At 47.1% G+C, this 24,339-nt stretch overlaps 1 protein-coding gene across 3 annotated transcripts in view; it reads left to right on the top strand.

The window, feature by feature from the left end:
* NT5C3A (5'-nucleotidase, cytosolic IIIA) overlaps positions 1-22,289 on the top strand; it is a 656,918-nt gene extending 634,629 nt beyond the window's left edge. For all 3 annotated transcript variants that reach the window (XM_069613233.1, XM_069613235.1, XM_069613234.1), the window contains one exon: positions 21,735-22,289. In XM_069613233.1, coding sequence (XP_069469334.1) covers positions 21,735-21,836 — 102 coding nt within the window. In that variant the 3' untranslated portion in view covers positions 21,837-22,289. The remainder of the gene's footprint in view (positions 1-21,734) is intronic.
* The last annotated feature ends 2,050 nt before the right edge of the window (positions 22,290-24,339 follow it).

Here is a 24,339-nt window from a genome sequence, read left to right as displayed (position 1 = left end):
ATTCGTCGGGGGCTTTCCCTGGTTTGGGAAGGACGGTTATTAGGGCTTCCCTTAAGGAGGGAGGGAGGGTGGCTAACCAGAGTGATTCGGTCCAGACCCCTTACATTATGGGAGCTAAAATGGCAACATGCTCCTGGTAGAACTCAGATGTGAGCCCATCGGGGCCCGGGGCCTTGTTCTTTAGGAGGTCTGAAATTACCTGGACTATCTCATCCAAGGTGAACAGGACATTGAGTTGTTCACTGGTGCTTTGGGAGATGAGGGTCATAGGGAGGCGTTCTAACAGGTCGTCCAGGTCATGGGCAGTGTGTTCCAGCTGGGGGCCATATAGACTGGCATAAAAACTTGCGAAGGTGTTAATGATGGCTTGGTCAGACCAGTGTCGTGAGCCTTGTCCATCTACAATGCTATCTATTCGGGTCCTACATCCCTCCGCGCGCACCAGTTTAGCTAGGGTTCTTCCAGGTCTGTCTCCCTCGCCATACCTTTGCACAGCAACAGGCCGAGCATAGTACCGCACCTCGTTAAGGGCTTGAGATTCATATAGTTCTAGTTCTGTTCTAATCTTTGCTAGGGTTGCCGGAGCCGGCGTGGAAGCATGTTCTTGTTCTAGAGTTTTGAGCTTAGCTTCGGAGTTGTTTAGGGCCTGCCTTATGGCTTTGAGAACACCAGCCTCCCTCGAGATGCACATCCCTCTGATGTGTACTTTAAATGCCTCCCAGCGGGTCCCCTCGGGTGTGTCTTGTGTGTTGTTATTTCCAAAAAAAGTGTTTATATCCGATAGGATATCAGCTTTAAAGACAATGTCAGATGGAGCCTCGGATTTAAAGCGCCAGGCGGGGCGGGTGGGCAGAGTATTTCCCAGTTAGATCTGCATCAGCACAGGGGAGTGGTCCGAGAGCGTGCGTGCGAGGATCCCGACATCTGTCATCCTGCCCACCCGGCACCCCGACAGCATGTCTATTCGTGAAGAGCTATCGTGTACTGTTGAGTAGAAAGTATAATCTCTCCCTTGGGGATGGAGCGTTCTCCACACATTGTGTAGATTTAGGGACCTCATGTGTGTATGGAGTCGCTTAGCGGCTCGAAACATGACCCTGCAGGTAGTGGTTGTTCTATCCAGGATATTGTCAAGTATAAGATTCATGTCTTCCCCCACATATGATGGGGACTTCCTCATATCTCATGAGGATGGTGGTTACTGCGTCTATGAATTCCGGGGAATCGGTGTTGGGACCGTATGAATTTACGAGCAAGCATTCCTCGTTAGCCAGAGTGCAGTGGAGAATCACATATCTACGTTCTGTGTCAATGTAGGATGTGTGGAGTGTGAATTTGACAGATTTGTCGATAAGAGTCAGGACTCCCCTGGATTGAGTGGAGTACTGGGTATAGAATCTGTTGGGGCCCCAGGACTGTGCTAGGTTTGATGATAGGAGTTTCAGAGCGTGTGTCTCCTGCAGTAGGAGTACCTTCATCCCATGTCTTTGTGCATATGCTGGAATCCTACGGGACTTTGTGAAATTTGTCAACCCCCGAACATTCCATGTCATCATTTTAACAGCCACGATGACAATTTATGGGACACCCCAAGTGAAGGATCTGTCTCTGGTTACCACCATATGTGCTGCGGTGACGTGAACACGCCGCTATTCAAAACCAGTCATCACCTTCCTGCTGATTTTTGTGTAACATTTCCAACTTCCCCACCCTCACCGCCCGGTACAATCTAGCAGTGTGATGGTACCCACCCTCGGAGCGACCAACTGCGTGCCGTCCCCAACTTGGCGACGCTCGACCAATAGCCCAACCGGGGCTTAAACATAAACACCTTAGAAGGCATTGCAGTTGCAGTGGGGGCCGCCGCTGCCGTCTGACCCACATTTGTTAATACATGTTATGATGAATCCTCAATAATCTTTGAACGGCTGATGGAACTTTAGGTTACAAAAAACAACTTATTCTAAGGTAACGAGATCTAAGCAGATGATGCCATTGGCTGGTGCCCAACAGTGAGGCTTGGTTTCCGAGGTTCTGGACCCGTGTATGCCGTTATAGTCAAGCAAGCTAGGAATGTTTCCCCTTCCAAGGGTTGTGCTCTTGAGATGCTGGAGTTGGGGCTATGTTAGGCACGGAATAGGATAGAGCAGGGGGGACAAGGTAAACCACTGGGGAACAGTCCATAGATTGGCCACGGCTGGTGAGGCCATAGTAGAGCCATAGGAGCCTTGGTCCTAGTCGTCGTCCATTGATTCCTCCGGGGGATCAGTTAGCGGGATTTGTGGCTCGATGAATTTGACTGCCTCGTCCGGGACCGTGAAAAAGTACAGCTTGTTGCGTGAGTGAATTTTAGGCGAGCCGGGAAGAGCATTGCGTACTCGATTTTCCCATCTCTTAGCATTTTTTTCACACCTCCAAATTGGTGTCGCTCCATCTGCACCCCCACAGAAAAGTCAGGAAAAATCCTAATGATTTGTGAGTCCAGCCTTAGTTCCCCTTTCTCTCTGGCCAGGCAAAGTATGAGGTCTCTGTCCTTGTACCTTAGCAGTTTTGCAATTATTGGTCTGGGGAAGTCTCCTGGTTAAGGCCGGGGTGCCGGTGAGCGGTGTGCTCGTTCAACAGTGAAGAATGGTGACAGCTCAGGGTTATCGAGGAGGTCTTTGAGTAGTTGTTCGACAGCGAGTTCCATTTGACCCTTTAATGCAGATTCCGGAACCCCGACTATGCGCATGTTTCTTCGCGACCTCGATTCGAGGTCATCGCACTTAACTTTGACCTGCTTCATGTCACGGACTAGCTCCGTGACTGTGTTTTGTAGGGTATGAACAGTGACCTCGTTGGTTCCGAATCTTTGTTCTGCCTCAGTGATTCTGGCCCCATGTTGGTCGAGTTTAGCTCTTAAGGAGGCTACGTTCGCGTTGATATCATCCAGTTTTCCATGAAAGGCTGCAAAGTTTTTGGCCATGCACTCCATCATTGTTGTTAAGTGAGGCGAATGGCCCGGGGGCTGTACAGTGGTGGGCTCCAGCGGATGCCCTGTGGTGGCCGCAGGCACCGTGGGTGGAGAAAGCTGAGGGGTGTCAGGTGGGCTCCAGTGTGGTAAGTACCACTTTAAATTGTATATGGGCGTGCTGGGCGATGTGTAGTTGATGGGGTGGGTCGGAGGGGCCCACCGGGTCAAGTAGATGATGTTCGTTCCCAGCTATCTGTGCTGGTAAAGCAAGGTGGCTTCTCCTTCTTCAGCGCCATGCCCAGCAGCAGTTCTTCCATGGAAGGCTCCCAGCACTTGGAGGAGGAACCTTCTGATGCGAGGGGCAGCCGCGTGGATTGTTGATTTAGCCCTGTGAAGGACAGCCGCGTAGACTGCTGCTTTAATGACCCCGTTTGTGGGCTGTTAGTTGGTCCCGATCCGCAGAGCATGGGAGCGGGTGTCTGGCGCGTGGGAGGAAGAGCCGGGATAGTTGGCTTGCACGTAGGCGCCCAGCCGTGCAGCGCAGGCACCGGGCCTCCCGCGCAGGGGGCCGGGTTAAATTAAGGGACCCCTCAGAGGATCAGACGTTGGATTGGGCCGCTGTGGACCGCCGCCGCGCCCAGGGAGGATGGTAAGCGCTACTGGAGATGAGGGGGGGGGCAGAGCCACGAGCGCCCCACCGATGACACATGGGCCCACGGGGGCCCAGGTGAGGCGGCAGCGCCACTAGTACTCCCCCTTGGGGCACCTACCGTTGCCGCCCACTGTCAGCCGAAGCCCGCGGCAGCAGCATGGAGAGCGCCTCGGCTGGTGTCACGGGTCAGCAGTCTAGCCTCCTGTCTCCACGCGGCACCTCCGCACCCGGCAACACGTCTGGGGGGCTCGTCAGCAGGATCTTCTTCAGGTTAGCAGGCCAGCGCCGTCCAGGGCCGCTGATGTCGTAACGCCCTCCGAGACTCCAGCAGGCAGGCCCAGCGGCCTACATGGGCCGGGCAACGTAGTCGGTCATAACCTGGGTGCAGCTGGTCGGCTGACAGCGTTTTTTTCACTGTGTGTACCCAGCGATCAGGGGGCAATCAGGCGTAGTTTTTGAGGGTATAGATGGCAGGATTCCGCCGTTGTACACAGATTGTGGTCTGTGGGTCACGGAGCTCCGAAGCTAGGTGGCCATCTTGCTGGCTGCTCAACAGTGCCCCCCTGAGTCATTATTTTCTTAGGTTTCAATAGTTTTTTGGCTAAGGACCACAACACCTCATTTACCCCATCAATGAGGGATGACCGCCTCCTCTGGCGATTTGTCCCGGTATTTCATTAATGGGTGTGACCAACACTACCTGCCTCGTCCTATGCTTCCCTATCTTCATGTCAACCTCAGTGGCACCTTCCATGTGGTATGCACAACCATCTACATACATGATTGGAAGGTCCTTACATGTTTCTTCATTGAAAGCCTTGTGTGGGGATTCCTCAAATTCATTTAAATTTGTTTCTAGCGCTGTGTCTTCAGGTGTACAGACAGCCGTGCAATCATGTAATTCTGATAGCCCTCAAGCAATTGGGCTCTTTTTGTTCTGTCCATATTTCACTTTCACTGGGAATCCCTGTAATGCTAGCATCCATGAAGTGATTATTGACGGGGCCAAATTCCCTTATATGATCCTTTGCATTTTAATTTTATTTTAAATTAGTAATTTTTGCATTTTTTTAGAACACTCTACAGATACAATATACAATCAACAAGTCTTAATAAGCCCTCTCCCTCCTCCTATAAAGAAAAAGTATAAACCGAGCTAGTACATGTCCAGGAATCTACCCCATATCTTCTCAAAAAAGACCATTTACTTCTTCCGACGATAAATCAATCTTTCCATGTCAGCCAATTTTAACAACTCTTCCATCCACACATTCACTTCTGGAGACTGTCTCGATTTGCATCCTCTTAATATCATTTATTTAGCCACAGAGGCACCTCTAAATAGCCATTTTCATTGTGAGGTGCTTAGATTATTCAGTAATTCGTCATCACCAAGAATTAATGTATTCAAATTGTGATCCAAGGTTTGTCTTAACACATCGTTAAAAATGATGCAAAATCGTCTCCAGAAATCACTCTCGCGCTCTCCCAAAGTATGTGTTCCAGGGTGCCCACTCTGTGAACACAACACCAACATTCACTCTTATCAGAGAGACTTCTCTTAAGTAATCTCTCAGGCATCCAATACACCCTATTCAGGATCTTAATCTGACACGATCTCTCGCCCAGGCTTACAGAAGATAGGCAAACATTCTTACAAACCACTTCCCATCGTTCCTGAGTCATCTCACGTCATTCTCCTTGTCAATTCTTCCATTAGGGATCTATTGTCCATTGATCTGGACACAATCAGTTTGTAATATTTACTCGCTAGCCCACCTTCCATCTTGCCACTGGCATTAAGGGATCTGAAATATGTTCCCTCCTCAGGCTCAATGTCTCAATTGCCTTTTTAAGCCTTTGGTAATCACATTGTGAGCAATTTTGTATTTGCCACGTCTCCTTCACTTGATTCAGGGTCAGCCATCTGCCATTACTTCTCAGGTCCCCAATCCACTGTACACCTCCCAAGAAAAAAAAAGTGTTTTACCATTTTCCTTTATTTTCAGGTTGTACCATATGGATGAGTCAAGTCTCTTAAAGGCATTTTCCCCTAAAAGAGTCGCAAACTCCTTCCAAGAACTTCTCAAAAATTACGTGGTGTACTCCACTTTAGTTGTTCGTCCTGATGTGGTTTTGGGGCCCTATAATAGACATGCTTCCGCCCTAAGTCCAATCATCCGGTACCTTTTCCAATAATGGTGCATAGTATCTGGCCATAAATGGCATAAATGCCAGGTGATAGGCATAGAAATTAGGAACCCCTAATCCACCTCTTTCCTGAGGTGATTGCAATTTCCATAGTTTCAACCTTGGAGGCTTGTTGTCCCCAGAAAATGTCAGTTGAAAAATCTCCTGTAAAAAACCCCGCGATAAAACATTCTGCAATGAAATGACATAGAACGCAAATTCTTTCCAAAGTTTCTTCCCAATCAATATCCAATGATAGCATGCTCAGGTACATAAGTTATTTTTGGTGTCAAGATCATCTTAAGTGCGTTGACTTTACCCCATAAAGATAGATTCAGCAGTTTCCATCTCTCTAAATCCTGTTTAAGTCCAAAACTCAGAATGTTCATATTCTCCTGTACCATTCCTTCCAATGTATTGGTCATCCAGACGCCCAAGTATTTAAGTTTCTCTGGGCACCTTTTGAATCCCAGATTTTTAACCACTAGTTTATTTTAACTCCTAGTTAGTGGCACTGCCTCTTACTTCGCCCAGTTGATCTTATAGCCTGAGCATACATTCAAATCTGATATAAGCTCCATAAGTGTTGGCAGTGAATTTCCTAAGTCCCTCAGCACCAGTAAAAGGTCGTCCACATAAAGCTACAATTACTGACCCACTCTGCAATGACATATTCCTTGTATCCTTTCTTCTTCTTGAATTGCAGCTGCCGGAGGTTCAATTGCAATTACAAATAAAAGCAGAGACAAAGGACACCCTGGTCTAGTACCACGTTCCAGCTCAAAGCATTCAAAACTCATGCCATTGATTCCAACGTGTGCTGTCGGGCCAGAGTAGAATAGCTTTACCCAATTCATAAAGCATTTCCCAAAACCCATTCCTTCTACAAGTAATTCCAATTCACTCGGTCAAAAGCTTTCTAGGCATACAATGAGAAGACTGTCGCATCATCACACTTATCTGTTTGGGATAAGGTTTGTAAGAGCCTTCTCATATTATTAGCAGCATGCCTACCTTTGACAAATTCTGATTGGTTTTCATGAATTGTCTTCAGTAGCAACATTTCTAGTCTCCTTGCCAAGGATTTTGACAGAATTTTATTGTCTCTATTTAATAGGCTAGATGGACGATAGTTCGAAGATAATGTTAGGTCCTTATCTATCTTTGTGATCAGTGAAATTGTTGCTTGGCGGGTTGTTTGGGGTAGCATCCCTGCAGATCGAGAAGTCACATATGTCATGTCACGTAAAAGTTCAATTACTGAATCTGGCATAATCTTATATAATTAAGCAGGTAGCCCATCCTGTCCTGGCGATTTCCCAGAATTCAAGGATGTAATTGATTTCCGAAGTTCGTCAATAGTCAATTCGACAGTAGGGTTGCTTTAAAACTCCTCAAGTCACAGATATATTAGTCTGATTCATCTACAGTTGCTCATAATACTCCTTGAAGATTTCATTAATCTCTTCAGGGTTGAAAGTAGTGGACCCATCCAATTTAGTGATAGACGGAATAGCCCTGTCTGCCTCCTGACTTCTTAAACGATGGGCTAACCAGCGGTCACATTTTTCACCATTTTCAAAATATGTGCATTTGATACCGAATAATGTTCAGCCTTTTCAGACATTTTCCTGTTATAATCACTTTTCATGTGGCGTTGCTCCTAAACTTTTTCATCAATTGGATTACGTAACACTTCCTCCGTCAGGTCTTTAATCTTCTTATCCAGGCTCAAAACTTCAGCTTCATGTATCTTTTTCCACCCACTCGATAAACTGATTAATAAGCCCCTCATAGAGCACTTGAAGGTTTCCCAGACTATTCTCTCATCCAGTTGCCCTGTGTGGTTTTCCTCAATGAAATGATTAAGATCACCTCAAAATCCTTTGACTGTTTCAATAATCACCCGCTCCTCTTTAATAATGGGACGGAAATGTTGCAAGGCCCATAGAGTGGTCAAAAGTGCCTTTTCACATTCGCTAAATTTGGTCTCTACCTGTGACAATGCCTTGCTGGCATATGCAATGGTTTTGTTATTTGCATCATGTTTTGGTATAGTAATGCTGACATACATTGATCTATGAATCCTATTTCTACAAAGAACTCTTGTTTTTTTTATTGGGTATGCTAAACATGGCGCTTTTATCAAACAGTCTTTTAACTTGGCTACTGCCTCACTTTGTTCCTTTTGCCATTTCCAGGGTACACCCTGTTTGAGAAATGTTGTCAAAGGCTGTGTAATCTCTGCATAATTTTCTATACGTTTCCTGTTGTAATTTATCATTCCTAACAAGCTTTTTAAGCCTTTCATATTGGTGAGATCTTCCAATTTCTGATTTGCTTCCACCTTTTTCTTTTGCGTGTTTAACGCATAGCATACTCTGTCAGTTCATGGCCTAGAAAATGTACTCTCTTTCTACACCACCGTGTTTTTTGTAAAGATACTTTTGCCCCAGCATTTTGTAATTGATCGACAACATGTATCATTTAATTGAAGTTACTTTTCAAATCTTCAATTTTGATTAGCACATTCTCCGTTGCATCTGGGAGTGCCTTGGGTCAGGAATATTTGAAATTCACTCCCACTATTGACATACCCAAAAGGGGTCCGGGACCATGCTTACTGTAATTTGTCAAAGGAAAATGCGAATAAATGTTGTATATCTTCAGCTAGTGTTACACACCAGTAACCCATCTGTAAGATCCAAGGTGGTAAATACCTTTGATCCCTGAACCTGTGCGAGGCACCTTCCATTTATTGATCAGGGCCTTGCACAGGTTTAGGGATCAAAGGTATTTATCACCTTGGAGCTTACAGCTGGGTACTAGTGTGTACTCTTTGTTGAAATGCTAACATGGCTAAAATTCAGTGCCTCCTTTCTTCCTACATGGCCCAAGCCTCGACACGTGCGGATTCATGTTTAGTAAATGCGAGAAAGGCACATTATATTCAGGCGGGGCTAAGCGAAAGTGTTCAAAATTGTACTTTGAACAGTAAATAGTGTTTTCATTTGAGAGTCTGGGATGGGCGCCAAGCGACCTTGATATTGGAACACTGTGCTGCGCTTAGTGTAAATATTCCCTATGACTGTTCTCCAGGCTTTCTAGGATGAGTGCCAAGTGTTCGGAGAATGGTAAACAAAACTGAGAGCAATATGAAAGAACTACAAAAGTATGAAAAGACTAAAGAACTTCCTGCAGAGCCTCATGCTCTCAGGCCTCTTTTTAAAGTGGGTGATAGGTGCATTAGCCTTGTTCTTAAAACAAACAATCTTTTGTCTTCTCGCAGAAAAGATGTTGGGCGTTGATATTGAACTTATTTACCCAACTTCAAACTGCTGCCCAACTTCGAGCTATAGTAGGCGCTTAACAGTAAGAGCACAGAGTATATAAAAATGGCTGCATATGAGTCCAGCACAGGGAGATTTTGCTCTGCGCTGGGGAGTGGGCAGCATTGTAGCAGAGTCTGTCAGAGTGAAACATGGGATGATGCATAAGGGTTATTATAGCACAAAGAGAGGGTCCACTCCAGGGGGAATGAGTGTCTATGTAGCTCAACCACTGTGACCGCATACACAGGGTCACGAAATGAAAGTTGGTAATGGTACGGTTCAGTGGCTTGAATGTACACCTCCTGACTGTTTTTACATGGTGAATGTCTCCAAACTGTAGAATGCAAAAAATGAACAGGAGGATAGATTGATCAACGCTACCCATTGGATGTAGGGAAAAAAGGGTTGTCTTTTGATTTTTCGTAGTGATAGAGCGGCCTGCAAAGACTGCAGGCTTGCAGGGCAGGGACCTAATTCAAATGAAAGACCGACCACAAGATAGTCAAGGACATATTGGCAATGGAGCAACGGTCCCTACCCCTGAGTGGGTTGGACATAACAATCAAAATGACTCTGCTGTCGTGGTATCAGGTTCACGTGGGTGTGAGAAATAATTCTGGTACCTTTATGGACCCTCTGGGCAGCATGCAATCTCACTTAGTGAGACCCACGGTGGAAGCTGATGCTGAAGGATTTCTTGCATGGGGGAAATGCACCTTGCTTACTAAGGTTGGGCCGACTAGTGTCCCGTGTAGGCTGATGGAAATAAGCCGGGGGTCTGTCAGGATTTCCGTGGACTGATGGGGTCCCCGATCAGGAACAGGCTCCAGTGGAACCAATAAGGGAGCTGGATGCAGTGGGGAGGGGGATTATCGACACCCCAGCAACCTCCTGGTAGTCCTGACCATCCAAGGCCCCGGTGCATGGCTTGTCTTGGAACATTGCTGGGATGAACAAATATCCACCCGGCAATGATTGGCAGAATTTCATTCGGGGACATGGGATAGTAAGTCTCCAGGAAACGTGGGCTATTGAAGCACCCAAGTATTCTACTTTTGTAATCCCAGCATATTTGGGAAGGAAGGACTGCCCAAATGTGCAGCTGGTGACGGGGGAGGGGGGTTTCATTATTTAAATCCACACAGGTCCAGGACTGTGACTCACCAGACAACTCTAACTTCACCTGAAACTCAAGGATGACTCCAAGATAATCCTTATAAATGTTTATAACCGGGGTCTTCCTGGAGCAGGCGCTGATCTTATTCTAAAGGTGACTGAGCTTATTCACTTTTGGAGAATGTGTTTATCTGGCCCCTTGAGGGTCCTGGTCATGGGGGACTTGGATATACAGTTCGAGCGTCTAGACAGCATGGCAGAAATACTAGAGGATGAAGATGGCTACTGGCGGGTAGGCAGCCTGTATCCTACTAAATCAAAAAGGCAATACAGGAATGCTGAGGAGGTCGTTATCTTGTTTTTGGCCAACTTTAGGGCGTGCAATGGGTGTTTTCCTGGGGACGACCATGTGGTTGTAACTTTTGAGAATTAGTTGGGCAAAAGCAGAATAGATTATATCCTGGTTAACATAGAGGCTTGACATCTTGTGGAAAGCGTTAGTATCCGGCATAGAGTTGGAAGTGACCACCACCTACTGTTGCTGGAGGTGAGGGAATCGATTCATTCATGGGATTGGTGTACGTTGGAGATCCTAAGACTCTGGAGGGAAGGGTCCCTTTGGTTCTATTTCAGATGGAATATCAGATGGGGAATTCTTGACTTGGACAAAATCCTGCCCACGGCATACCATGATATTAATTTATTGCTGGATAAGTTTGCCCGCACAGACTTGCAGTACATTGCCACTGTAGTTAATGTGCATGAGAAGCTGACTGGGAAATTATGGCACATGTTCTCCCATCTGCAGAAATGTATGCATAAAGCTATTGAGTTAGGACCCCCTGGTATGACAGTGTGTAGGCAGGCTAAAGGCAAACTTGTTATGGTGGTCAGAAACCAGCTCTCAATAGGCATCTCTGACTTGCGGGAAGCTAGGATTGAGTACCGCAAACTTCTAAGATAAGAAAAAGGGTTGGTGTGAGGCAACCTGGGAAGCTTTGTTAACTGCGATGGGCAAAGGTGATTCCAGGTATTTTTGGAGTATAATGGGGGCAGGGCAAAATCCTGGGCACAACACGATGCAGTATCAAATCCACTTGGGTCGAGTATTTTTCTGGGCTGTGGAGGTGATGGGGGGTGTTTACACAAGAGCTATATTTTCCTACCTCAAGTCCTGGATTACCAACAATCACAGGCAAGCAGGTTTTTGCGGGGGGGGGGGGGGGTTGAGCACAGTTGACCAGCATGTCTTGGTCTGTAGCAAGTAAGATGTCCTTAGAAAAATGTGCGTGTATGCGATCTACGTTGTCCTCGGGACAGCATTTGACACAGTGCACAGGTGTCAATTGTGGGAGGTTCTATGAGAGATAAAAATTCTGGATCACCTTCTGAGAGCCAGTCAGATTTTGCACTCGGGTAACCGGACTTTGGTCCGATGGGAGTGCGCACTGGCTCCTAAGTTATTTTGCATTTTTATTAATGGGGTACTTGATGACCCCTTCACCTCCGACTCGGATGCCCCCACGTTAGCTGGTGATAAGATGCCAGCCCTATTGTTTGCTGATCACACGGTATTATTGTCACTAACACCTACCGGCACACGCAAGCAAATAGGGATATTCGTGGACTCCTGCAAGGTAAATGGCTTTGCCCTCAACATTACAAAAACAAAATCATTGGTATTTAGTAACAGAACCAGAAGCAAGCATAGAGGGTTAAGCTTGGCTTTTGAAGAGGGCCCATCGAACAGGTCGATTTTTACTATTACCTAGGGCTAAGAGTATTCCCATCTTGTAAATGGAGTATGCACCTGGACAAAGCAAGTGTAACACTGGCAAGGTACAGTGGTGCCCTTACAAGTGAACAGGGCAGTGGTGCAGTCCTTGTTTCCCTGGAGGCCTATAAAGCCCGAGCGACACAGGCTGTAATTTATGGTGCAGAGTTATGGGGGTAGGAAGGTATTGGCTCCCTAGCTGCAGCAGAAAATAAGTATCTTAAGAATATCTTGGGGCTACCATCCTCTGTGCCAATTTACCAGTGTTCTTGGAAACTGGGATGCAGAGCATCGAACACATTTGTCAAGTGCGGCCTGTCTATTATTGGGCTGGGCTATGGTCAAACTGCTCTCTGCTAAAGTATGAAGATGTGTTGTTGGATGTTATAAATCAAGCCAGGGGCCCTCTCCTTACTGTGGGACATGCACGTTAAGAATATGCTAAGGGCCTTGGGGCGTACTGGACTAATCCAAGCATCATATCCAATGCATCCGAGACAGTGCTAAAGGCCGGAGCTCTAGACAAGGTCTTGCAAGACAACCGTTCTAAGGCCATAAAGGCAAAAGAGGGTTTTTGAAGTTTACGTAGACTACGTAAACCTGAAATTTTAAAGATCCCTGTACATTAAGCTGCGAATAGGGATCTTACCGACTACAAATCTTCACCATAAATGGAACAATAATGTATCTGCCACATGTTCGCTCTGTGGCGACACAAACGAGAATATTGTTCACTTTTTGATGATCTGCTCAGTAACCTTGCAATTGAGACAACGATATCTTAAGCCATTATTCTTTGCTCGAGGCTGCCGTATGATGGATGAGGCTAAGTCAGTCCGTCTTAATTCTAGTAGTGTGCTTGCAGTCTATGCCACTTGTAAATATCTTGTATGGGCTTGGAGATGGAGAGCAGAAAAGATACTGGTGCACTGATAATGCTGTTGGGCTTTCACATTTTATGAGAATGTTTTACTGATCGTTTTATCCAGTTTTGTAACATTAATATTTGTATTTCTTCTTCTGTGTGCATTGCTAATGTATTATTGGTGAATGTTGCTTTTATGACCCTGTCGAAATAAAGCATTATGAAATGATATTTGATTGGAGGCTTTGCAAGCTGGGCAATAGGCGGAATACAGGGGATTGGGGGTTCACGTTTCATGTTCACTTGAAAATAACAATAAAAACACAGTTTAAAAAACTTCTTGTAAAACAGTGGATGGGATGAATGAAGTTGGAATGCGAATGTCTAGGATGGGAAGGTTATACCAATGACATTACTGGAAATAATAAATATCCAAAAAGGTTGACTCAGTACAATTTGCCTTCCTCTAAGAAAGGAAGGTTAGATATGCATTATTTAAGGTACCTAATTCAGCATTTATGGAAGGACTAATGCAGCATTTTCTGTAACCCAAAAAATGTCTGATCTCTGTCGCTGCCTTCCATCATTACCAATTTTAAATTGCTTACATTTTATCTCAGGGGAGCCAAATTACTTTCATACATTTGATGGCAGTACCATCTGCACGCTTCTAAAGACTGAATTCAGAAATCCCTATGTCTCAGTGACTGATTAAGTCTTCTTTTTATCTGGGTCTCTCTGTGCATATTAGTACATTTTTAAAACGTCTCTTTGTTTTCTCTCTTGGTGGTTGCCTTGGATTGGAACCATTCAGGATGCCCTACTTTTAGAAAACCCATTTTAACCACCTTCTCATGCTGTGGAATTGTGACTCAGGAAAATATATACCAGCAAGATTTGTCTCTTTGTATTAATGACAGATGATGTTGAAATTGAGTAGCTGATTTAACAAATGGATTTGATCATCTAATATTTGTAATGAGTGCTGTTTTCAGACTTTGTGATTGAGTACTGGATCTTGAATAGCTAAGATAACACACATGTCGATCGACTGTGATCAAAAGATTTTATTTTCGCCTAAGAAGTTAATGGTTTCTCGCGTGGATGATACCACTAGCCAGATTGGGGAGCTTCGAAAGAACCAACCCTAAAAGTATATTTTGTTCCTTTAGCAAGTGGGTGGATTCCTGTCATTTTCAGGTTGGTGTTTTGTGTTCGGGGCCCTCCCAGGGAATGAACTTATGTAATGGTGGTAGTTGTCTTCTTCTTTGAGACCTTACAGTCAGCTACGTTGAGGGGACAAGCTTCATATCTGTGTTTTGGAGCTTAGCGTAGTGTGGGTCACTCATCGGAACTTTGTGTGCTGCTTTGTGGAGACACAAATCTTATCCTGACCTATAGGTAATCATTGCCACATGTAATATCAAACAATAGATATGTATTGTTTGCAGGGATGGCATGCTGCTCCTTAGGGAGTAGGTTGTTCTTTATCAAGTCTGTCTCTTTGCAGTCAGGTGGTGGTTGCAGTGTATGTCCAACCAAAACAGAAAGTTATAGGCATTGGATTTTAATGACTGGGGGTTCAAGGAATACATCCTCCTGGAACAGATAGTTTCGTTTTTAGGGGTAGATTTCGACACCTCTAAAGTATCCTCTGTACTTGACCAGCATGTAGAGTGGTAAAGATACTCAGATACCCTTCCAAGGACTGAGAAATTGTCTGCTGTCTATAATCGTACTACAGTTCCTCTTATAGATTGGTGACTGAGGGCAGAAAACCTTATGGTACCTACAGATTAGGTTTGAAAGCTCCCATTGGCACATTAAACTCATCCAATGTAGACAATTATTTCCTCAAACCTAATGTGCTCTTAAAAGGGCTTGACGTGTTAGATTCTGAAGATGTTAATTTGCCGATGGCTGCCTTGCTCATATAAGGGAAGGTATAAAGTCCTCTGTAGACATACATATGGCTCTAAATAGAATCTATTAACAATGTGTGTGAAATCATTGGATCCCACTGCTTACCGACTTAAGAGCTTCCACTGTTGCTGGATAGGTCGTGCATACACATTTCGAGGGGATTGGGTCCTCCGACGTATTCCATATCTATGACAGGTAATGTCCACAGCTGTGCTGCTTCGGAAAATCTTTGGCGTCTGCGTCCTGCGTCGATGACGTCGATGCGCTGTCCCCGAGGAGCTCCTCCGACGGCCGACGTCACCCGATGTGATAAGTAGGACGCACAACGCCCATAGCCTCAGTTCCGTTTTTTCCAACAAACGTGTTTGCTTTGTGAATCTCGGTACGCCTCGACTCGTTGGAGTTTGCTGTTTTCAATTCTCGGTTCGTTGAACCTGTTCGGTTTGTTGTGAAGACCTGTTCGTGGCGATGTCTTCTTCGTCTTCAACCCCGCGTCTGGGCTTCAAGAAATGCGGGGACTGTGGGTCCAAGATGTCAGTCACGGACTCGCACAACGCCTGCCTCTGGTGCCTCGGGGAGGCCCACGATACGGACGACTGTCAATCACTCATGGCAAAGGCCTTGCGGGAACGCAAGAAGAAGCTGTTGGTAGGCCGGGTCTCTTAAGCCCCGGAAATCGAGGTCTGCGGGGCTTTCGACGGATGACTCGAGGGGCGACTCTCCATATCATCGTCGGAAGTCCAGTGGGTCTCTTTCCAGGAGTCAGTCTCGCCACGCCTCCGCCTCTTCGAGGCATTCCCGGAAGCGCCGGCATAGTTCGCCTTCCCCGTCCTCTTCCGAGAATTCTGCCCTGTCGGCGGGTCGCTTATCCCTCCATGCAAGCGACACCGGAGGGAATGGGCTTCCTTCGGGAAGCAGATGCTAGCGATTCTTGAATCGCAGGGCACCGGTCCGTCTGCGCCTCAGAGTGGGGTCGGGCGGCACCGGTCGAGAGACACCGCTCGTACGGCTTCGGGCTCGGGTGGTCGGCACGGCCCACGGGAGAGGTCCCGCTCGGACAAGGGTAGCTGTTCTCGCCATGCCCGTTCCAGGTCCCGGTCCTCGACGCGCTCGGGACCACGTGATCCTGTGCCGTCTTCGAAGAAGACGTCAACGCCTATGGGGCCGAGGTCGTCGACGATTTCTCTCGAGGCTCTGCCTCCGAGGGGGTCGTCGACGCCGTCGGCACCTAAGTCGTCGAGAGACACGCTCGGAGCTCCGGCTTCGAGGCCTGTGTCGATGCCGCCGATGCTGGCGCCGCTGCAGCTGACGTCGACGCCTTATCTGTCGACGCCGGCGCCGATTCGTTCGACGCCTTTCGAAGCGGTGGTGTCGGAGGGGCCCTGTGGCACGGGGTTTGCCCCTAGAAAGGCTCTGGCTAAGGTCGGGCATTGCTTTGGTCCCAAGAGGTCTTCCTCTCCCCGCCTGGAGTACATTTCTGAGGGTGATGAAGGCTCTGATGGCGGCTTGGTTCCGGTTACGGTTCCCGATGATCTTATCTCGGGCCATAGCCAGTTTGATGACCTGCAGCAGTCGCTGCATGATGCCAGTGGACTGGACACCTCTCCGGAGGTGGAGTTTTGTAGGCCGGAGCCTGGCACTCATGCCGATTCTTCATATCGGCACCTTATGTCTCGGGTCACCGAGTACTTGGGTTGGTCAGCTCCCCCAGGGGAGTTCGTTCAGGATGATCTCGCAGACATGCTTGATCTCGGTCCACCCACTGACCCGGTTTGGCCTTTTCCTATGGCTCTGCAGAGAAGGGTGTCGGCGGCTTGTACTGCTCCGGAGAGTCTCCCGGCAGTGGGCAAGTCTTTGTCGCGAAAATACCATCCAGCCAGTAGCGACCCCTGCTACTTGTCTAGGGACCCCACTCCGGAGAGTTTGGTGGTGCAGGCGGCTACGGCCCCGGCAAAGCAGGCGTCGTATCTTACCATCCCTCCGGATAGGGACGACAAACGTTTTGACGGCTGGGCGAAGAAAGTGTTTTCTTCGGGGGGTATGGCGCTTCAGGCGGCCAACTCCATATGTGCCTTGTCTCGTTTCACACACACTCTGTGGAACTGTGTTGCATTAGCGGCTGAACATATTCCCGAAGGGGACGAACGGGATGGTTTCCTTGCTATGGTTGAGGATGGCAAGGATGCCATGTGTGAGGCCGTTCAGTCGGGTTTGGACTTGGCGGATTGTGTCAGCCGGTCCATGGCGGCGAGCACCGTAATGCGCAGGTTTGCATGGTTGCGGAAGTCTGGGTTCGCGCCTGATGTGCAGTCCCGGCTCCTCAACATGCCCTTTGACGGTGAACACCTTTTTGGCAGCAAGGCTGACGAGAGCCTTGAGAGGTTGCAGACCTCCAAAGCTGCAGCGACGTCGTTGGGCGCTGCAGTTCGATAACCTCTGCCTTTTCGTCCTAGGGGACAGCAATGGAGGGAAGGTTCCTTTCGCTATTACTCGTCCTTCAGTAAAGCGAGGGGAGCTAGCAGTCAAAGAGGCCATCGTAAGAGTGCCAGAGGTGGAAATAAAGGTACTCGAGGCGCCAAGGCCGCCCGGGCAGTTGCCTCTTTGCCCTCGGGCAACACCGCAGCCGCTACCACTCAGTCATGAGGCCAGGTCCCATGGTTCGCCGGTTGGGGGAAGGCTGGCGCAGCATCTAGTAGAGTGGCAAGCCATTACTCCGGATGTGTGGGTTCTGGAGATCATAACCCACGGCTACTGTCTTCCTTTTCGGCAGAGGCCTCACGACAATCCACCAAGGAGCCTCTCTTTGAAGAGTCCGGATCCGCTCCTTGCGCAGGAAATTCAAGCCCTGCTGGAGAAAGGCGCCATAGAACTGGTGCCTGTAGCGGAGAGGAACAAGGGATGGTATTCCCCTTATTTTTTGATATCGAAGAAAGACTGGGGATTGAGACCCATCATGGACTTCCGCGGTTTGAAAAAACTCCTCAGGAAGGACAAGTTCAAGATGGTGATTCTTTCTCAAGTCCTCCAGGCCCTTCAACTGGTTGGTGTCTCTCGACCTCAAGGATGCTTACTTCCATGTGCCGATCCATCCCAAGCACAAGAAGTACCTGAGGTTCGCGGTTGGCGACTCGCACTTTCAGTTTCGGGTCCTGCCGTTCGGATTGACCTCCGCCCCGAGGGTTTTCACCAAGCTCATGGTGGTGGTGGCAGCGCATCTCAGGAAAGGGGGGATTCACGTCTACCCCTACCTGGACGATTGGTTGATCAGGGGGAGCTCTCCCGAGCAAGTCCTGGATCATCTGTCCGTCACCTGCCACTCCCTTCACAGGCTGGGCTTCTCCCTCAATTTAAAGAAGTCCCATTTGACACCAACGCAGCGGCTCCAGTACATCGGAGCAGTGCTCGACACGTCCCTGGGGCAGTGTTTTCCTCCTCAGGTGAGGGCTCTTCACATTCAGCAGATGGTGCACAAGTTTCATTTTGCCCAGGATCTCCCAGCGTCCGAGTTCGTGAGACTGCTCGGCCTCATGGCATCCTGCATTCTTCTGGTGCCAAAGGCTTGTCTGTGGATGAGTTCTTTGCAGTGGGCACTCAAGCTCCAGTGGTCTGTCCTCCGGCAGGCTGTCGGACCCTGTCCAGGTGCCGCCCTCGGTGGCCCGGGACCTTCTGTGGTGCGCCGTCGAGGGCAATCTGATGAAGGGGGCCCCATTTTGGCTGCCCTGGCCGGAGGTGACGATCGTGACGGACGCATCCCTCACGGGATGGGGAGCTCATGCCAATGAGTTGACAGTCAGCGGTCGTTGGTCTCCGTCGGAGTCCAGACTCCATATCAATCTGTTGGAGCTGAGGACCGTCAGGCTAGCCCTGAAGGCTTTTCTGCCGACTGTGCGCGGAAAGAGTGTCCTGATTCTAACGGACAACACGGTGGCCATGCACTACCTCAACAAAAAGGGGGGGGCAGGGTCACTTCCGCTGTGCAGGGAGGCGATGCAGCTCGAATTCTGGGCCATCCAGCAGGAAGTTTCGATCTCGGCTGTTCATCTGGCCGGAGACGACAACGAGACGGCGGACGCTCTGAGCAGGCAGAGCTCGATCTCTCACGAGTGGGAGCTGGCTCAGGAGATTTTCCTGGAGATCTTCGCCCTTTGGGGGACCCCTCAAGTGGATCTCTTCGCCTCCAGTGTCAACCGGAAGTGCGAAAGGTTTTGCTCGCGGAAATTTCCTCCAAAAGGAGCCTTAGGAGACGCGTTTGTGGTGGAGTGGTCATTCCCACTACTGTCCACGTTTCCTCCAGTCCCCGTCATCCCGCAAGTGCTGCGGAGGTTACGGAGGTTCAGTTCCCGGATGATCCTCATTGCTCCGGCGTGGGCCCGGAGGACGTGGTACCCAGACATTCTTGACTTGTCCATCTGCCCTCCACGTCGTCTTCCCTACGGAGACGATCTGCTCTCACGGGAGGGGGGTCAGGTTCTCCATCCAGAGGTCAGATCCCTCAACCTTCACGCTTGGCTTCTGAAAGGTTGAGGTATAAGGATTGGGACCTCCCTGAAGACGTGATGGAGGTGTTGCTCTCGGCCAGGCGGCCGGCAACTAAGTCTCTGTACCGTTGCTGTTGGAGAAAGTTCTGCGACTGGTGCAGAGTTCAGAATGTGGATCCTTTTGAATGTGACATTATCATGGTTCTGTCTTTTTTGCTTTCTTTGGCCCACAGTGGCTTGCATGTGGGGACCATTAAAGGTTACCTGGCGGCGCTGTCCATATTTAAGCGCTCGTCTGAAGAGTGTTCCTATTTTAAAATTCCTTTTAATTTAGCATTTTTTATGAAAGGGCTCACTGTGCTCCCTCCGTCACCTTTTCTGGTGCTAGGTTGGGATTTGAACCTTGTTCTTAAGTTTCTTATGGGTGCTCCGTTTGAGCCTTCACATTCTTGCCCTTTGAGGCTGTTAACTGAAAACTGTTTTTGGTTGCGGTTACTTCCGCTCGCAGGGTGAGTGAGTTACAGGCACTTTCAGTTAAGCCACCCTTCACTGTGTTTCATAAGGACAGGGTTGTCCTTAGAGTTCGTCCTTCTTTTCTTCCAAAGGTGGTTTCGGAATTTCATTTGAGCAAGAAGGTTGTTCTTCCGGCGTTCTATCCTCCTCCACATTCTGGTAAGGAAGAGGAGAGGCTCCATAGGCTTGATCCTAGGAGAGCGTTGAGCTTTTATATTTCGCGCATGTCCCGGGTCAGAGTGGACGATCAACTTTTCATTGGTTACGCTGGAAAGCGTTTGGGACAAGCTGTGACGAAACAGACTTTGTCTCATTGGATTATTTTAGCTATCTCCGAGTGTTACCGCTTGGCGGGTAAGGATCCTCCGGCTGGCTTGCGGGCCCATTCTACCAGGGGAGTGGCTGCGTCTACTGCTCTGCAGAGGGGAGTTCCTATTCGTCACATCTGTGATGCAACCACCTGGGCTTCAGTACATACTTTTGTATGTCACTACTCCCTTGATTCCATCAGAGGGCAAGATCTGGCCTTTGGCAAGTCAGTTCTCTATTCCGCAATTTGATTGGGCATGCTAAATTTGTATTCTAAATTCTTTCCCACCTCCTTGCTTGGTACTGCTTTGGGAGTCTGTCATAGATATGGAATATGTCGGAGGACCCAATCCCCTCGAAGAACAAGTTACTTTCTTAACTGGTAACGTTCTTTCGATGGGATGGTCCGACGACGTATTCCATATCGCTCCCTCCCTGCCTTCCCCGCTGCAGAATTTCTTTTGCGATTGCAGCTTGCGTTCCGCAAGGCCTTGTGTGTCTGACTGGCAGAAAACTGGTGGCACGCGTTCTGGGAAAAAACTATAACTGAGGCTATGGGCATCGTGCGTCCTACTTATCACATCGGGTGCCGTCGGAGGAGGTCCTCGGGGACGGCGCATCGGCGTCATCGACGCAGGACGCAGACGCCAAAGATTTTCCGAAGCAGCACAGCTGTGGACATTTCCTGTCATAGATATGGAATACGTCGTCGGACCATCCCATCGAAAGAACGTTACCAGGTAAGAAAGTAACTTGTTCTTCTGCTCTCCTAAATCTGTTGAGGCGAAGTATAAAATGGCTGCAAAATGCAGAAACAGGAAGGGAATGGCTTCAGTGAGGACTAATGGTGTCTACTTGTTGGATGTTCACAAACGTTGTAAAGGCCGCTAGATACTGATAAGCACATGTCTACCTGTAATATTCTGGACCTACCACTAGATAGTGATTTAGGCACATCATATGAATCTACAACTGAGATAAGCTGCAAAAATACTGCTACAGGTCGGTCATGTTCACCCTACATGCCACAGTGTCCTGCAGCGTCCCACCTGAAGCAGGCAAATGATTTCTAATACTCAAGGTTCTGCATTGGTTTTAACTGGTAAATAGCTTGCTCATATATTGGATGGGGTTAATGGTATTTGTTGGTAGCTATTTTAATTTGTTTGCTGATTTATCGCTGAGAATTTGCATTAATATTTTATATTTTGTTTAAAAAAGTGGATGGAAATACTGTGCCTTGTGAGCAAACAGGCTAATAAAGGTATCAAACATCTCTGCAAGAACTTGCGCGCATTTTCTTTTTTAAACAATAAGCTAGACTTTGTAGTGATGATTAGCTTGACAAATAATGTTATGAACAAATATACAAAGGCTAAAGCGAAACACATTTAGGGGTGTTTGCCAATATTTATACTTAACTGTATAATCAAGTGGATTGTGGTCAACTTGACACATGCACAGTTTGGAAAATGTTCAACAGAATTCATGCAATGTTCATCATGTTTTCTATTTCATTTTCAGAGTTTTAAATACAAATATGTCACTAGATCATGCAAATGTGTCGAGTGAAATTATAACATTTACTGTGCTTCCAACGCTATTTACATATTTCTTCTTCTAAATTAGGTGGAAGAACTTTTAGAAAAATACATGGACTCCTATGACATTGTTTTAGTGAAAGACGAGACTCTGGACGTTGCCAATTCAATCCTACAGAAGATTCTGTAAATGACCATGGACACGGTTTCGGCCTACCGCATGGATAGAAGAGTCCATGTACTGCAGTCTGAAGAGACACTTTCTTGCCTACTTTATTTGAGCACAATTTTTTTATTTGTCTTTAATTTATGGTATTTAATAACTGTTTTGTTAGTTGGAAGATCATCTTCTTTATACCCTGCAAGTTGAGTTCCTGTTCCTGCTTGCTTATCCGTTCTGAGGTTTTGTGTACATGTTTAATAATGGACGAGATTAACGCTACCTCTTAAAGTCTTGGTTTTAAACAGATTCAACAGTGTCTTTATTTTCTTGTACATAGAGGGCTGCTGCATTTTTAAACCATAACGTAAAGGGGCTTTGAATTGCCAAATATATTGCACATGGTTCAAAAGTTGCCTTTCTTGTACATGAGCCCAAACTGCAATGATGGCTGTAATGAAGAATAAAAAGTATGGAACTTTTCAGGAGCCGTGTGATGTTTGCAGCCGTGTGATGTTTGCATAGTCGACATATTCGTAAAGCAACTGAGTTGAGATTCTTTTCTGTCAACTATATTATCTTTTTCTGCTCATGGAAAAGTACAGACTGGCCATTGATAAAAGTGAATTGATTACCTTTATGTAAAAAAAAAATAAACAGCATGTGCTTGGAAACGACTCTGTAAATGCAGCGTGGAATAGTAAACGAATAAATGTTAAAATTGGAAGTAATATGGGTCACCACGCTATTAAACAATAAAATGTTCTAGAAACCCTGGGTCCCGTGCCTGCTGGGGTTAGAGACCCAACCTGCTCCTCATTGATGATGCCCAATTAGGCCAAAACATCTGTGTGGATGGTTGTGGTCTCGTGCAGAAGGGATGTGACCGAGCAGTTTGGGCTGGACTGCCCCTTTTGGGTTGGGATCAAGCCTGATTTGCATATGGTCTTTCCCTTTTGTAATGGCTTGGCAGGCGAAGAACAATGGTCTGGAGGGCTGCCCAGAGCAATGCCACAGGTTAAGATTAATTCTAAGCCTTCCAGCCATCGCCTCTTTTGTTTTGCTAAAGTCCCCAAAGGTATCGGTGTGCGATTTCTAATTCTACATTTCAATACGTTTGAATTCATATCAATTCATAGATTTAGTACTAACTATTCTACATGAACAAATCAGTTGGGACCATCAGTCAAGTCATTTTTGCTTAAGAAAACCAACACTTACGCACATGTTACATTTCGCCTGTTCCCAAGCCTTGTCAAGGCTAGGCCTATTCATATTTATATTTGTTATGGCATAGATAATTCTACACTTTGTATTCTCTGTGTTTAGTGATTAGGTTCCTTTTAAAAATGCCTGTGACATAATTCAACATTGTTTTCCATGGTTTTAATTTGTCCTTCTGCAGTATAGGATAGTTCAATTATTCAGTTTCTTGCCTTCAATAAGTGTTATCTTATTTTTTTGATAATCTATATTTTTGAAAAAGAAGTGCAGTCTTTTGAACTGTTCATTTGGCGTTTCCTTGGATCTCATTTTATCGTAGCTTGTTAGCCCTGGAACGCTGCCAATTTTGAAAGAAAAACCATGGACCGATGTCAGGGCTAAAAACCTACGAATCACTAAATACAGAGTATACAAAGTGATATGATATGATGTCATTTATAACGCACCTGTACACGAGTGTAGAATTCTGTGTCATATCCTATGTAAATATATTTCGAATGGATTGTGTCCTCCCTCGTATTCCTTATGTTTGATAAATCCACTTCCAGCTTGCTGGCCTCAGAACTTTTTTTCACAGTAGAGGGTGCTGCACGTCGACGTCTCTCGAGTCGGTGTCCCCCGAAGGCCTCCGTATCGGCGCTGACGTCACCATAGGTATAAATAGTCTTGCGCAGCGTCCGTTGCTCAGTTCCGTTTTTCCACGCTTCGTGAGCCTCGGAGACGCAACGCTCAGTTCTACACTATTCTTCGAAAAATCTTCAAAATTACTCAAATATAAAATATCTACGATGGCATCTTCGTCCGAACCATCAACGCAACGATCCGACTTCAAAAAATGTCGAGATTGTGGAAAGAAGATGTCACTAACGGATTCTCACAGGATCTGTTTGTAGTGGCTGGGATCGGAGCACCAGTGTTCAGAATGTGAGGACTGCATGTCTATGACAGCGAAAGCCCAGAAGGAGCGTAAGGGGAAGTTAAAAAGAGGTAAGGCTGTTAAATCTTCCAGCCCTTCAAAATTGTCCTCGGCTGAGTCGAGACATTCGTCTCCTCATCGTCAAAAGAAACATTCCCGATCGAGATCTCGAAGCGGTTCCCATCACTCTTCGAGATCGAGACACTCTAAGAAGAGGCTTAGATCTCCCTCTTCCTCAAATTCCCCAGAAAGCATCACCTGCCCCACTAAGCACAGCTCTCCGACTAAGTGGGAAGAATTTCGTAAAAAGATGCTTACGGTCTTCGAGAAATTGGCCTTGACCCCCTTGGAGATGCCTAAAGGTGATATCCTGGGTGAAGGACCCGAAAAACA

The sequence above is a fragment of the Ambystoma mexicanum genome, chromosome 5p (assembly GCF_040938575.1).
Source record: "Ambystoma mexicanum isolate Mex_15411 chromosome 5p, UKY_AmexF1_1, whole genome shotgun sequence".
NCBI classification, from domain to species: domain Eukaryota; kingdom Metazoa; phylum Chordata; class Amphibia; order Caudata; family Ambystomatidae; genus Ambystoma; species Ambystoma mexicanum.
Note: the sequence above shows the minus strand (reverse complement) of the source record. Positions and strands in the feature narration are given on the sequence as shown.